The sequence below is a fragment of the Oikopleura dioica genome, chromosome 2 (assembly GCF_907165135.1).
Source record: "Oikopleura dioica chromosome 2, OKI2018_I68_1.0, whole genome shotgun sequence".
Taxonomy (NCBI): Eukaryota; Metazoa; Chordata; class Appendicularia; order Copelata; family Oikopleuridae; genus Oikopleura; species Oikopleura dioica.
In genome coordinates this window covers 7864159-7876666 of record NC_137292.1, presented here as the reverse complement: position 1 = coordinate 7876666, position 12508 = coordinate 7864159, and the positions used below count along the sequence as shown (strand labels likewise).

Sequence of the window (12508 nt, the reverse complement as noted above, 5' to 3'; positions counted from 1 at the left end):
TGAATATATTTTTGTACTCTTGACTCTCGCACTAGTTTTTATGCTTTGAATTTCAATTACAGATGAATCCTTTCTCGGATGTCGAGCATCCGTGGTCATGGATGCAGCGAGAAGAAATCGGATGCAGCACTTGTTCTGGCCAAATCAACCCTTTCGGCGTGTTTTACACACATCCTGTGATGAAAACGATCCAGTGCGAAAAGTGCAGAGACTTTTATTCAAACGGCCTTTTTACTACTGATGCGGAGGGGTATTATGAGCATTGCCGATGGTGTGCCGACGGTGGCACTTTGTATGGCTGCGATAAATGCGTTGAGAGTTTTTGTAAACAGGTTAGTTGCTTATGGGCCATAAGTTATGGCTTTGATCGAGGTTAAGAGTTTTAAGTGTGTTCTACGAAATCTGGGCCGTGCGGGAGTGACAGAATGCGAGAGCTCCGCAAAATGGATGTGCTACATTTGCGACCCTTCGAAAGTCGAGAAGTGCGTCGCCTTCACTCAGCGAATCAAGAAGTGCGTGAAGCTCCACGACATTGCGCTTGAAGAACAGACCAAGAAAAAGGAGCAGAATAGGCTCAAGCGGCAGCGTCTCCTCGCTGCGCAGCAAAAAGCGAAATCGAAGCGATCAGATGGCGAAAGCACTGACGAAGAGGAGATCGAGAAACAGTTGCTTGGATTTGTCGATATGTTTGCCAAGATGATAGAGGATGATAATCTGGATTTTACAGTTAAACGACAAGTTCTTGCAAAGGTAAAAGATGCAACACAAATTTAACTTTTCAAAATCTTCGTAGCTGAAAAAGAACGACCGAAAATTCAACGCCCTCAAATCAGAGGCAGAAAAGAGAGTAAACGGTCAGTGCTTTTCTTACCGATAAAGTCTTAAATCTTTGCAGAGGCGAAGGCGTCGAAAAAATCGCGAAAAAAGCCAGCCGAGAAAAAGAAGAAGAAGATCATCGAAAACAGCTCGGAATCAGAGCCGGAATTCCAAAAAAACCTCAATTCGTCTGATGAAGACGCGCCATCCACATCTGCCAAAAAGCCCTCTCGGGCTAGAGTCAATCTTCTTTCCAAGGTAAAGAATATCAGAATATGCAGCTTTAATAAATCAATGTTCAGAAAAAGGGAAAGAAAGCGTTACCAAAGCCGAAGAAGGGATCTTCCGAGGAAAGTGAGTCCGACGGAAGCAGCAGCGGATTCGATTTCTAGTTTCTCAAATTCAGCAAGACATGGGCACATACTTTCACTGCAACTCTTTTTTAAATTTATTCCCCTCCTTTATTCCCAGTTACTCATTTTCACTACAGTAACAGTTAGCATTATTGGCCGATTCGGCGCTCTTTCTCCCCCAAAATCTTGAATAATAACGCATCTGAAATAAATGTACATTCACGAATGAAAAAAAACGAAATAAATGATCTCAGAATGAGCGATTCGGACTGGTCGACTGATTCTGAGGCTGAGTCTGACTCTGAGGTTCCACTTGATCTTACAGCACCGAAAGCAATTAAACTTGAAACGCCAGTTTTTGATGCAAAGTTTCATCCAGAAGAGTGTTTAGTCGTTGCAGGAGACTTAGAGGGGAGAATCCAAGCCTGGCGGATTGATGAGGAGTCGAGGTAGAAAATAATCTATCTTACTGTCAGTGAATATTCAAATTACAGTGAGGCGCCAGAAACGCACATAAGCGTGAAAGCCCATGAAGACTCCGTTCGAGGCCTTTGCTTCGCTCCGAGCGGCAAGAAATTATTCTCAATCGGATCCGACAAACAGCTGCTTATTAGTGACGTCGAGACTTCTTCGCCAATTCTTGCGCTTCAGGATGCTTTTGAGTAATCTTTCCCGTCGTTGACCCTCATGTAAAATAAGTATTTAGGGATGCGCCGTACTGTATATCTTCCAAACACGAGCATATAATTGCTACTGGTGATGAATCCGGTGTTGTAAGATTATTTGACATCCGAAAGAAAAATCCCATCGATGAATTATTAATCGACGATGGAAGGTGTGAAGACAGAGTTCCAAAAAACGCAAAATTCTCGCGTGCGCGTGCGTGCGCGTGCGGAGAAATTTAAAATTTCGCGTGCGCGTGCGTGCGCGTGCGGAGACGACTTTCGAACACGCGTGCACACGCGTGCGCACGCGTGCGTGATCGTGCGCGTGCGCAAAAAGGGATAAAATTGCCCAATTTTAACATTTTTATTCCTCTCTAATTTGTTTCAATCATTAAATCTAGAACAATTATTGCTAAAAACAAATCAAAATTGTTTTGAAACATAGGAAAACCGAAAATTTTACGGATTTTAATCCACTTTAGAAATTTTTTCGGCTTAAATTACCTAAAAACGCCAAAGTTTGTTGGATTTCGAGCACGCGCACGATCACGCACGCGTGCGCGATCTCAATCTTCGCGTGCGCGTGCGTGCGCGTGCGCAACAATTTTCAAAATCCGCGTGCGAGTGCGTGCGCGTGCGCACGCACGCAAACACGCGCACGCGTGCGCACGTACGCACGCGTGTTTTGGAACTCTGGTGAAGATACCATCAAGGTAAGATCACGGAATCGTTAATTTTGATTCATAATCTTGATTTTAATATTTGGTTTACACTGATGCGCTTTGATTTCAGGTGTTTATTTTTAATCATATTTCAGGATGTACACATGTCTGAAGATGGAAAATATCTGATTGCTGCTTCTGACGACGGAACTGTTTCCGTCTACAATTGTAAACGTCAGATGTTTCTTATGGAAAGCGAATCTGTCGGAACGGATCTATGCTCTATTGTTACGATGAAGGGGGAGAAGAAAACTCTAGTCACAACGTCGGGAGGGCAAATTCAAATTTACAATTACAAGGGATGGGGTCATCACAGTGACATTATTCCTGGGCATGGGTTTTGAAGAGAAAAGATATTATCTAAGTTAAAAAAATCAAAATTGAACTCTACAAAAACCCATTAACGCTTCGAAGTCGGGGATTTATGCTGCGCAAAATTGAACGAGCACGTGATCCTTACTGGCGATGTCAAAGGCAGAATACAAGCAGTGAACGTTCAGCCAAATCGGATCATGGAAACGCTCGGTTGTCACAGCAAGGGTGTTCCTATTGAGAGACTGGACGTTTTCGATGAGCGAATTTGCTTGTCCGTTGGTCTCGGAGCGAACGACATAAGATTTTGGAATGTCTCGAATGTGAAAGTAATCGAAGAGGGATCGAAAGAAGCGAGGTCGAAGTATGCGGTGACGAGAAACAAGGCAAAAATGAAATCGAGGAGCTCCTTCTTGAGAGATTTAGACGGAGAGGACTGGGTTGACAGATAGAATGGAAAGAAATTTAATTATTTTTACGTTTATCGACGGTGGAAAACTGTAATTCCCATTTATCAAAATAAATGGACATCCAAAAAATTTGCAATTTAGAATTAACTCACGGAAAGGGTCTCACCATCGAGTTGGAGGACAAGCATCATTCAAGCGATGACGATTCGGAATCTGAAATTGATTCCGACAATGATAATGGCAAAGCGATCTCGGAAACGTTGGAAACGGAAAAACCTGATTTCGACAATGATATTGGTAATGGAAAGCAGACCACCGGAACATCAGAAATGAAGAGAAAACCTGAAATCAGGGAAGATGATGATGAAACAGCGAATAAATCAGCATCTGATGAATCTAAATCAGAAAACAAGACCTTGACTACGCAACCTGAAAATAATGAGCCCTCGGAGCAAAATGAAAAGAACGAAGTAGTTGTTGATAATGCGAAAAGAAAAGCTAATTCAAATCCAAACAAGCAGAAGGCACCCAAAAAGAGAAAGAAGAACTTGAAGCCAATAACATGAAAATTAGGCCTTTGAAATTATAATTTTTAGAATGGGACTCTTAGGTTGGGGCGATGATCGTCCAAAGAACTCGGTGGAAATTTGGAAGCGAAATGTGACGCTTTCAGAGTTCAATATCAATAAGTTTACTCTCAACCAGAGGCAGCGGATCTTTTCAGCTTACAATTTAGGAACGGGCTTGATCAAATCAATTTCTGTGCCCGGACACAACTTTCTAGCTCTTTCTAGGCGGTCAGGGTCAAATAACATATGCTCTTCTTTATCCATACTCTCCGATGATCTACTTTAATCACAACTGCCAAACTGAATTCTCCCGTCAAATGGTTTCATCAATGGCTTCCATTCAAACGGAGATCGCAGCACGCCACTATCAACACATAACGAAATCAACAAAGGATCTTCTCAACTTGCCCGTGTCTTTTCTATCGAAAATGTTTCCAGAAAATGATATAATATCAAAATGGAAAAAAGAAAGAAGCAAATTGTCTAGTGATTCTTCGATTCTCGCCCAGCTCGTTGGCGCGTCTTCAGGAGCAGTAGACCGATCAAAGGAAATTTCTTATTGCTTGGAGGGACTCGACGAAAGCAATTTTGAGCAATTTAGTGGAATCAAAAAGATATTGAATTTCATCTACCCGTACAAAATTCCATACATTGACCCACGGCGGAACGATGAGCTTCCTCCTGTCTATCACGAGGGGCTTGTACAAGAAAATGTCATCAAGATATCTATATGGGTTTTTATTCAAAATGAAAAGAGCTGAAAATACATGATCACATAAGTAGACAGTCTAACATTCTCTGGAAATTATTACTGTGACGGAATGACGTATTCAAGGTAACTTTCAGAGAAGTGAAGCTTGTCGTGCGGTTATAATCCTATTTTTAAGTCCACTTTGGCTTACGTCGAAACTTTTGGTGATGTTTTCTGTTTTCCCCGCGGTAATTCACGGCTGGAAAGATGGAGGAATTCTGTGGCACGGAATGAAAAGTGAAACAAGGAATAGGGATTGAAGGTCGTCTGCAATCATCATTTAAAAAAAAAGGAAATCGAAAAATAGTTAAATGAAGGACTGGAAAATTAAAATAAAGAAAAACACATCGCTGTAACATAAAAACACAAAAGTTGAACAAAAGAACTCATGAAAACAGAGGCGAAATCCCGCTAAAGTGATATGGTGAAATTCACGAATGTAAAAGAACAGGCGAGGGTCAAGCGATTTAGAAATAGAAAGACTTTTTTTTCTGAAAAGATATTTTGTAAAAGCTAGTTTTAGATTCGATCAGTCTTATCAAAAGACTGGGTTTTTGTAGAATTCTTATATTTGTTCAAAGAATTACTCTTCAAAATAAAAATTTACTTTCTAAAGACAATTGAACATTTCCTGCGAGCTTTTCGTCCTTGACAGCAGCATCGTTGATTAGTGTCTGCCAGTAGACCACGCGTCCTTTGCATTCAAGCTCGATGTCTTTGTAAACTTGAAGTATGTCGATCATTGTGTTGACAAATTCAATATCTTCATCCAAGCTAAGGTTGCGCAAGTTATACTCGTGTTGCGACAAGACGGTTTGAATCGTCTCCAGACGATCGGATTCTGCACTCATATTTATATGCAGAAAAGACAGTCTTTCTTTGGCATCGATGATCTATAAGATAACGATTTTATGCTGGGAAGAGCGTTGTTTTTTGATAAATCGTAGCTGATGTCTAAACTTAATGGAATTTCGCTCCAGTAAACCCCTGACACGCCTCTTCGTTTATTTCATTTTATGAATTTAATGAGATCGGCCCAGAAATCTAATTTTGGAGGCTTGGAATCATGGATGATTTTCTATTCTGTTGATTAGTTTGCTAAGACCAAAAACTAGCGCCTGAAGGTTTTCTTACAAGATCTTATGTAACTCCTTTATCTTGACCATTTTAATTAGGTCACTTAAACGGAACCTGGTCGTATGAGAGGTTAACGTTGCACAAAACAGCTTCATTCACGAAAAGAGTTCAAGTCTAACTTTTTTCGAACTTCTAAAGTTCTAGAAGCAAAGTTAACTTTTTCACGAATGATGAAAGTTCTCGTGTTCGATGTTGACATTTTTTAAAATGGAACTCACCTCTGCCGCGAATTCGCACTTGCTCTGGAATCTTGTGTCTCTGAATCTATTGAAATGGCTTCGGTTCATTTTGTTTTCTCTGCTTTCAACGACTGAGTAGCTGCTAGTGTTGTTGTTCGGGGCGAAGAGGACTTGCATGAGCGCCACGACGATAATCGTCTAGAGAAAGTTTTTCTCCTTCGCTCGCTCTGGTCTTACAGACGTATTGAGAGTAATCTTTTATATTAAAAAAAACAAGTTTGGGCAAGTTTATTGTTGTGTAATAAATTTTCGCTTCGCTTCGCAGAATAACCGCTTGACCCAATAAAAAGTACCACGCAGTTATCAGGGGGAATGTCCTCTTGAAATCGCGGATGATTGAAAACGGATTAAAATCAAATTTATAAAGATATCACGTGTCTAAAGATTTAGGTCTTCTAGCTATTTTTTCAACCAAGAAAGCCCGACAGGGATTGAACTTTAACTTGTAGTAGTTTTAATGAGCCGGTGTAATCCTTACTCCATTGGATGTTACTTTAGAATTTTTGCATAAATTTTAATCCAAAACTAGGTCTAAGACTTCGACAGTATCTCCCTGCTACTCCTCTCCTGGCAATGGGACCTCTCTATTCTATCTACAGGCGGGGCTGCCCAAATATCAGAATCCAAAAGCAAGATTTTATTTTAATTTCTGTAAGTGGAATCGACAAGCACTGATCTCAGGATCAATACCCGATCTTGAAGGTTTATTACAGTAATCAAGCGCTTGCCAATTGTCTGGGATGCTCTAAGTAAAAAAAATTGTTATTCGATTTTCTTGTTTTATGCAGCTCTGAACAAGTCAAAAACCTGGGGAAGAATTTACTTGGAACCCGTTTTACGTTGCTGGAGCACTTCTGGCCGCCATGCTTCCGAATATTTACGATCCCACTACCCGTGTTCGTTCGTACAAAGACCTGGGAGTTTCCGTGTCAAGCATCAACCAGAGGTGACGTGAATCGGCCGCCGCTCACTATAATTAATTAATCCATAGATTGCCACCGGGAAAACAAACAAAGTCAAGTTATATTTCCCCCTGGGTTTTACGAGAGCGCTTGGTTTATTTTCGTAGGAATAAATTTGTATTCCTTGGCATTTTAGGTCGGGATCAAACCTATTTACAAAAGAAAAAAGTCTATATTCAAGCGCACAAATTTCATCCCAGAAAGCCTCTACTGCGATTGCTTGGCCAATTTTTATGATCCAAACGATGAACTCGATGCTCATCAGTTCAAAAGTCATCGAAAAAATGACTCCAGCTCAGCCATTAGAAGGTTCAAATGCATTTGTTCAATTCATTGAAAATTCAACGCGACTTTCGGACGGGTTCTTCTGCCCCTGCGCTATCACAGCAAGCAGCCATGTTGGAAAGAGCTGCGAGCTGATGAATAATGACTTCGAGTATCGTGTCAATCAGGGAATGGCGGAATTACTGTAGTTATTCGTTTTTCACGACTAATTGATTAATTCGTCTTGCGCAATTAAACGCTAACTCGATTGTTTCCAGACGTGTCTATAAGGTCATTGCATCGCAAGTCTGAATATCAACTTAACTGAACTCCTGCTGAGATTCATCCATGTAAAAGCTAAAGACGATCAATCGACGGCTAAATGAGCTCTTTCCTCCCGATTCCTACACGATCGACTTTGAACGAGACCTTTTCCGCACTTCTGAAGGACGACATTATCTTGAAGGCTCGGGTCCGCAGTGAATCTTGAAGCTCTATCCTCTGCATTATTATGCTTCAAATATTTATAAACGAAAGTTCAAATCTGGCAATCGTGTGGATCCGAGAACTCAGAAGCGTCATGATGATTGTGCGCGCTGCTGGTCGAACAACTTCACTGCCTCAAGCGTTCGGAATAGCCTTTCAACTGGAAATCTCCAAGCCGGATGTTCGACACCACTCTCGCCTGATTTTTTTCTTTGCTTGTTTACCTTGACAGTCTGCCCGTGACGTTGAAAAAGAAAATAATTATCAGAGAGAGAGAGACAGTCGATTAAAATATACCAATTTCATGTACCGCTTCAGTTTTTACGTATAATTTTTAGAGCAATAAGTTGAACCGGAAATATATTACGCGTAAAGAAGAGAGTTTTTATTAGTAGTAATAAATTACAACTTATAATTTATAACCCCATACTACCTTCTATCAAGTGTAGTGTATTGCACTAAGAGGAACTTGAAAATGGCCTTTGAGAAGACAAAGTAGACTTATTGGAACCAACTGGTCAAGTTCTTAGAGCCCTCTGCAAAGCGATAAGCGCCTTAATTATTCATCCCTTTCATGCCCGGTTGCTTGACTTGCGGCGGGATTGAATCTGAATCATCGATGGGAGAACCAATCTCGGACTAGAACTCGCTCTTACATTCGATCTTGGGATAGAACTGGGCCTCGGGCGGGCCACCAGTCTGCATTACAATCGCGATAGTTCGGTGCAGGGACACAGAACATCTTTCAAATCAAGAGAATATTGCCAATTTGACATTTTTACAATAACGAGGGTTAGAGGAAGTGATCTTATATGGAATACAAAAGGTAACATTTGAAATTTATTTCTCTCAAAATCTTCACGCAATCCCACAAAAAGAGGCAGTAAAACTCAGTAAGAAAAATACTGTATCGTTGATCGTAGAAAACGCATTCCGTAGAATAGAACTGGTAGTTTGAAGTTCTCGACGAAATATACAGTAGATGTTCCCTCAAAATAGATCTCTTCATTGATCATTTCCAGTATCATTCCATCTATCGCGAATTAATGTACCATGAGACTGTAAACTGCCCTGGGGGGTGTGTATATACGCCATCGCTAAAGCAAACAAGAATAGAACGTGGGTCCGCCTCGCAACGCGCAGGCTCTGGTTTCCCCGCGTTTTTCAACGACCAAATCAGAGGCTGCTTTTTACGCCAGAGGAAAACAAATCGTAAAACTAGCGCAACGGAGAAAGCCATTAAAACGCTACGGCTTGCTTAACAAGCAAGAGAGAATACCTAGCGTAATGAGTGTTTTGTTTTTCGTTATTTCTAATTTCCAAGATCATTGAAATCTGACCAAGCTTACTTTAGAATGGAAAACTCGAAAAAAGACTGGAGAGAAGATCTCGGAAAAGGGTGTTTTGATGTTTTCAAAGCGGCGTTTTCACCGTGGACGCAAAGAGTCGAAAACGAAGAAAAAGAATCTGAACTGATCGATCCGGTGAATATCAAACTTTTCAAAATCGTCGGTGATGGTGGCCAAGCGTACGTTTATAGAGCTTCCTGGAAGAATAGAGAAGTGGCCTGCAAAATTTTCAAAAATGAAAATGAAGGTACGTCAAATTCTAATACGTTGTCTTTCTATAGAATTCTAAGTCTTTCAATCAGATGATTTTCCTAAACGATTTTACGATCCCCTTAAAAACGTTGCTGAAGCTACTAAATTATGATAAACTGTGTCCCCAAAGACAAAAAAATGTCGTTAATTTACCATTCTGAGTATGTTTGAGTCTATTTGATTAGCTTTGAAACTCGCTCACTCTCTTTCTCTGATCTCATTGTTGAAACTTGACTTTTAGCCTCTCTCTCCGATCTGAAAAAGCTACTGAAGCTCAAACACGAAAACATCGTCAGCTTGAAAGGCGTCGTCGAGCGTTTTCCAACCGAGCAGATCAAACACAGTCACATTCAAGGACCTGGTCTTGTTATGGAATTTTGCAAAATGACTCTTCAAGAGGTAAGTTTATTAATTCAAACTAATTTTCTTCAAATCCGAATTTTAGGTTATCCAAAGCCAGCGAATCCCAATCGGCCCTACAGAAATCCTCACATACGCGACGGAAATGTGTAAAGGGATGAAATACTTGCACAACAAGCGTATCATCCACCGCGATCTCAAATCGCCCAACATTCTCGTCGGTTTCGACAATAAATTAAAGATTTCCGATCTCGATTCCCACACACTCGCGCATCCAGAAGAATCTGCAAAGATTTCCGTCCGTGGAACGCCGAATTGGATGGCGCCCGAGTTGATCAGGGCTGAGAAGTGCTGCGGAAAGGTTGATATCTGGTCGTTTGGTGTTATTATCTGGGAGTTGGTGACGCGCGAAGAACCGTACAAGAACTTGAACTCAAATCAGATCATCTTTGGCGTCGGCAGCAACAGGTTGAAGCTGCCTATTCCGTGCAAGTGTTCCCCGGTTCTCGCCTCGCTAATGACTTCATGCTGGAAGACGCCAGCGTCAGCAAGGCCATCTTTTAGCAGACTCGAGAAAATGATCCAGGTGAGATCTTGAATAAATCAACTGAAATTTGAAAATGTGTCTCAGCATGCTGAAATGGACCTTGAAGGAGTCACGATTGAACAACTAGAAGATGACCGATGCACTTGGCGTAGGGAAATCAACACGGCTTTGGAAGACTACAAATCTGCAAAAGAAGAGTCGACAAAGACCCGCGTCGAGGAAGACTGGAAAGAAGTCGCGAAACTTCGCGAAACACTCGAAAAGTTCGTATCGGACAAGATAACGAGCGGAGATCTGAGCCCAGAGTGCATTACACAATCGGTAATTTCAGTTTAATCAACTCTCATCGTTTTCGCTTCAAGTTCATAAAGATGACATGGTTAATTGTAGTTCGTGCGTATGCCCTCAAGTATCCGCTTACCGATCATGAACAAGATCGCTACGTCTGTCTCGCCGCCAGATCTGAACTCTCCACCAACACCGTCCTCGGGTCGGCGAAGCAACCGCCGCCGCCGTGCCAAGAAACCACCAGCCACCTTTTCGCCCAACTTTGGCCATGTCAACTCCGCTTTCCAGATTACGTATAGCGATCACGAAGGGGAGAACGAAGGCGACTCCTCGGACGATGATGTTCCTCCCCGAGTGCCACGGGTTAACTCTGGCCTGCGCGCTAAGTCGTATCACCATATTCGAACTGTCGACAATCTGCAGCTTCAGCGAGAAGCATCGAGCTCTGATGATGCAAATATTTCTTCTGCTTCGCCTCATAGCTCAACCAGCGAGGTAAGTTGTCGAATTCAATAGTGCACCTAATGATAACATCTTATTTTAATGCAATATCAGCGAAAGTAACTAACCTGCATCATTAATCTTTCAGCGCGCACTTTCTTCTAGCTCGATTTCTAATCCATTTTGATAGAATGAAGAAACAACGGATAGCTGTTTATCAGACACTCCAGAGACCCCCGACATCGGCGAGCTCCCAGTTTTCGACACTCAGCCTGTTCCCTTCAACCGACAATCGTCGATAGACGAAGGCTTTTTCTCCTCGCGCGGTCCGTCGCTGAACGACAAAGCAGCAACGCTCGACCATCCGAAATGCTCGAATGGTACAAAAGTCCTACACCAGCCTACACGCAATAATCCATTTCGCAATTCATCACCCGTTTAAAAATATATAAAAACTCCCCAGTTATTATAAACACCATGTTTATTACCCATTGAAAAATGGGCTATTGTCCTACCAATTTCCTGCAAATCTCTCTTTCCCTCTTCTTTTTCATCTGTCTTTTCTGTATGCTTATACCAATTTGTGTTGGTACATTATTATTTAATGCAATTAATGTTAATGCTCAATCAAATAAAGTATATTTTAAAATCCAAAGAAGAGGTTTTACTTTGCAAAAGTTAGAGATTATCAGACGATATTAATTGTTACGATCAATATTATGCGTATGTCATGAAGCAAAGAATATTGTAGAGCTAAATCGCAATAATTACTATCCACGTGTTCTACCTGGGACTACACGATTCAACTTGTGACGCACTTGATCAAAGTACGTGGGAGTTGTTTTGAAAATAGCAGTTATGCACTAACTCGTTCATAAAATTAGTGACGATGGAATATATTATATTTATCTTGGGGTATCAATAGTGCGACAATAAACACTACTTTGTTATGATCAGTTACATGCGATGACGACTTGTTCCGATAACCTGCGTAAGTTATGTTTATTCGTGTTTTCGGACAACACCGCTCAATTACCGCGCTATCAAGTGATCCGCTCTTTTTTCTTTCTTGTAAATCGGTGAGTATCCAATTGTCAAAATTTATGCATGAAATGACGCTCATTGGAAAGATGAAAAAGAAATAATAGACAAATTGCGATTGAATCAAGCAATTTTTTACCGAATGTCTGGCTTTTTTATTATAATCTCGAGGAAACTAAGCTTTCGTTTACGGTTTATTATGAGCTCGCGCGGGTTTATTTCCAAATTTCAAGCACGTTGATCCGCAGAAGACGGACGTGGATGTAAATTTAACGCGTTATTTTTTCTTTAAAATGTTGATAATTCTACTTGGTAAAATATCAAAAAGAGATGTTTCACTTTTACATCTGGAGCATTTTGAACAGAATCAAATATATTGATACCAAAGGTCAATCTAAATTGTAAAATTTATTGAAAAAGCTTTAAGCTTTATAATATGTCGTTAAAAGATAAGGTTGTTTACTTAAAACTAGCAATTATAGGATCATCGATGTCTGAGTGACATGAGACACTTGAGTTAGTATAAACATCCACGCGGGAGGAC

The 12508-nt window shown here is 40.9% G+C and overlaps 5 protein-coding genes and 1 long non-coding RNA gene across 6 annotated transcripts; 5 read left to right on the top strand and 1 right to left on the bottom strand.

Moving 5' to 3' along the window:
- The first annotated feature begins 62 nt into the window (after window positions 1–62).
- Window positions 63–1396, top strand: LOC145699240 (uncharacterized). The gene is made up of 5 exons (XM_081776501.1): window positions 63–332; window positions 388–750; window positions 794–854; window positions 896–1074; window positions 1119–1396. The coding sequence occupies exons 1-5, from the start codon at window positions 63–65 to the stop codon at window positions 1206–1208; spliced, it is 963 nt and encodes a 320-aa protein (XP_081632627.1). The 3' UTR covers window positions 1209–1396.
- A 28-nt stretch (window positions 1397–1424) lies between these two features.
- Window positions 1425–3844, top strand: LOC145698055 (WD repeat-containing protein 55-like). The gene is made up of 7 exons (XM_081775261.1): window positions 1425–1618; window positions 1664–1831; window positions 1876–2013; window positions 2538–2547; window positions 2652–2893; window positions 2963–3308; window positions 3437–3844. Exons 1-7 carry the CDS (start codon window positions 1425–1427, stop codon window positions 3842–3844), a joined length of 1506 nt encoding a protein of 501 aa, XP_081631387.1.
- Window positions 3845–4579: 735 nt separating this feature from the next.
- Window positions 4580–7409, top strand: LOC145698054 (uncharacterized). Its single transcript, XM_081775260.1, has 7 exons — window positions 4580–4682; window positions 4735–5049; window positions 6265–6313; window positions 6504–6573; window positions 6774–6920; window positions 6966–7072; window positions 7141–7409. Exons 2-7 carry the CDS (start codon window positions 5020–5022, stop codon window positions 7407–7409), a joined length of 672 nt encoding a protein of 223 aa, XP_081631386.1. The 5' UTR covers window positions 4580–4682; window positions 4735–5019.
- Window positions 5137–6285, bottom strand: LOC145700680 (uncharacterized). The gene is made up of 3 exons (XM_081778002.1): window positions 5954–6285; window positions 5206–5491; window positions 5137–5162 (listed from the first exon to the last, which is right to left on the bottom strand). The coding sequence occupies exons 1-3, from the start codon at window positions 6089–6091 to the stop codon at window positions 5137–5139; spliced, it is 450 nt and encodes a 149-aa protein (XP_081634128.1). The 5' UTR covers window positions 6092–6285.
- A 29-nt stretch (window positions 7410–7438) lies between the features above and the next one.
- On the top strand, window positions 7439–8063 carry LOC145698794 (uncharacterized). Its single transcript, XR_014133950.1, has 2 exons — window positions 7439–7672; window positions 7777–8063. It is a non-coding gene; the product is annotated as an uncharacterized LOC145698794 (long non-coding RNA).
- Window positions 8064–9012: 949 nt separating this feature from the next.
- Window positions 9013–11561, top strand: LOC145697194 (mitogen-activated protein kinase kinase kinase 10-like). The gene is made up of 6 exons (XM_081774359.1): window positions 9013–9282; window positions 9529–9686; window positions 9733–10233; window positions 10279–10515; window positions 10585–10977; window positions 11114–11561. The coding sequence occupies exons 1-6, from the start codon at window positions 9042–9044 to the stop codon at window positions 11363–11365; spliced, it is 1782 nt and encodes a 593-aa protein (XP_081630485.1). The 5' UTR covers window positions 9013–9041; the 3' UTR covers window positions 11366–11561.
- The last annotated feature ends 947 nt before the right edge of the window (window positions 11562–12508 follow it).

Bases quoted from the DNA above. Each gene is read 5' to 3' on its own strand.
- LOC145698055 (XM_081775261.1), top strand. From the start codon at position 1,425: ATGAGCGATTCGGACTGGTCGACTGATTCTGAGGCTGAGTCTGACTCT. The intron at 1,832-1,875 runs GTAATCTTTCCC...ATAAGTATTTAG, and splicing joins GCGCTTCAGGATGCTTTTGA to GGATGCGCCGTACTGTATAT. The intron at 2,894-2,962 runs GTTTTGAAGAGA...AACCCATTAACG, and splicing joins GACATTATTCCTGGGCATGG to CTTCGAAGTCGGGGATTTAT.
- LOC145697194 (XM_081774359.1), top strand. From the start codon at position 9,042: ATGGAAAACTCGAAAAAAGACTGGAGAGAAGATCTCGGAAAAGGGTGT. The intron at 9,687-9,732 runs GTAAGTTTATTA...TCCGAATTTTAG, and splicing joins GCAAAATGACTCTTCAAGAG to GTTATCCAAAGCCAGCGAAT. The intron at 10,516-10,584 runs GTAATTTCAGTT...GGTTAATTGTAG, and splicing joins CAGAGTGCATTACACAATCG to TTCGTGCGTATGCCCTCAAG.
- LOC145698054 (XM_081775260.1), top strand. From the start codon at position 5,020: ATGGTGAAATTCACGAATGTAAAAGAACAG. The intron at 6,574-6,773 runs GCGGGGCTGCCC...GCTCTGAACAAG, and splicing joins CCTCTCTATTCTATCTACAG to TCAAAAACCTGGGGAAGAAT. The intron at 6,921-6,965 runs GTGACGTGAATC...ATTAATCCATAG, and splicing joins GTGTCAAGCATCAACCAGAG to ATTGCCACCGGGAAAACAAA.
- LOC145699240 (XM_081776501.1), top strand. From the start codon at position 63: ATGAATCCTTTCTCGGATGTCGAGCATCCGTGGTCATGGATGCAGCGA. The intron at 751-793 runs GTAAAAGATGCA...AAATCTTCGTAG, and splicing joins AACGACAAGTTCTTGCAAAG to CTGAAAAAGAACGACCGAAA. The intron at 1,075-1,118 runs GTAAAGAATATC...ATCAATGTTCAG, and splicing joins GAGTCAATCTTCTTTCCAAG to AAAAAGGGAAAGAAAGCGTT.
- LOC145700680 (XM_081778002.1), bottom strand. From the start codon at position 6,091: ATGCAAGTCCTCTTCGCCCCGAACAACAACACTAGCAGCTACTCAGTC. The intron at 5,492-5,953 runs GTGAGTTCCATT...GTTATCTTATAG, and splicing joins AGTGCGAATTCGCGGCAGAG to ATCATCGATGCCAAAGAAAG. The intron at 5,163-5,205 runs GTAAATTTTTAT...AACAAATATAAG, and splicing joins TGTTCAATTGTCTTTAGAAA to AATTCTACAAAAACCCAGTC.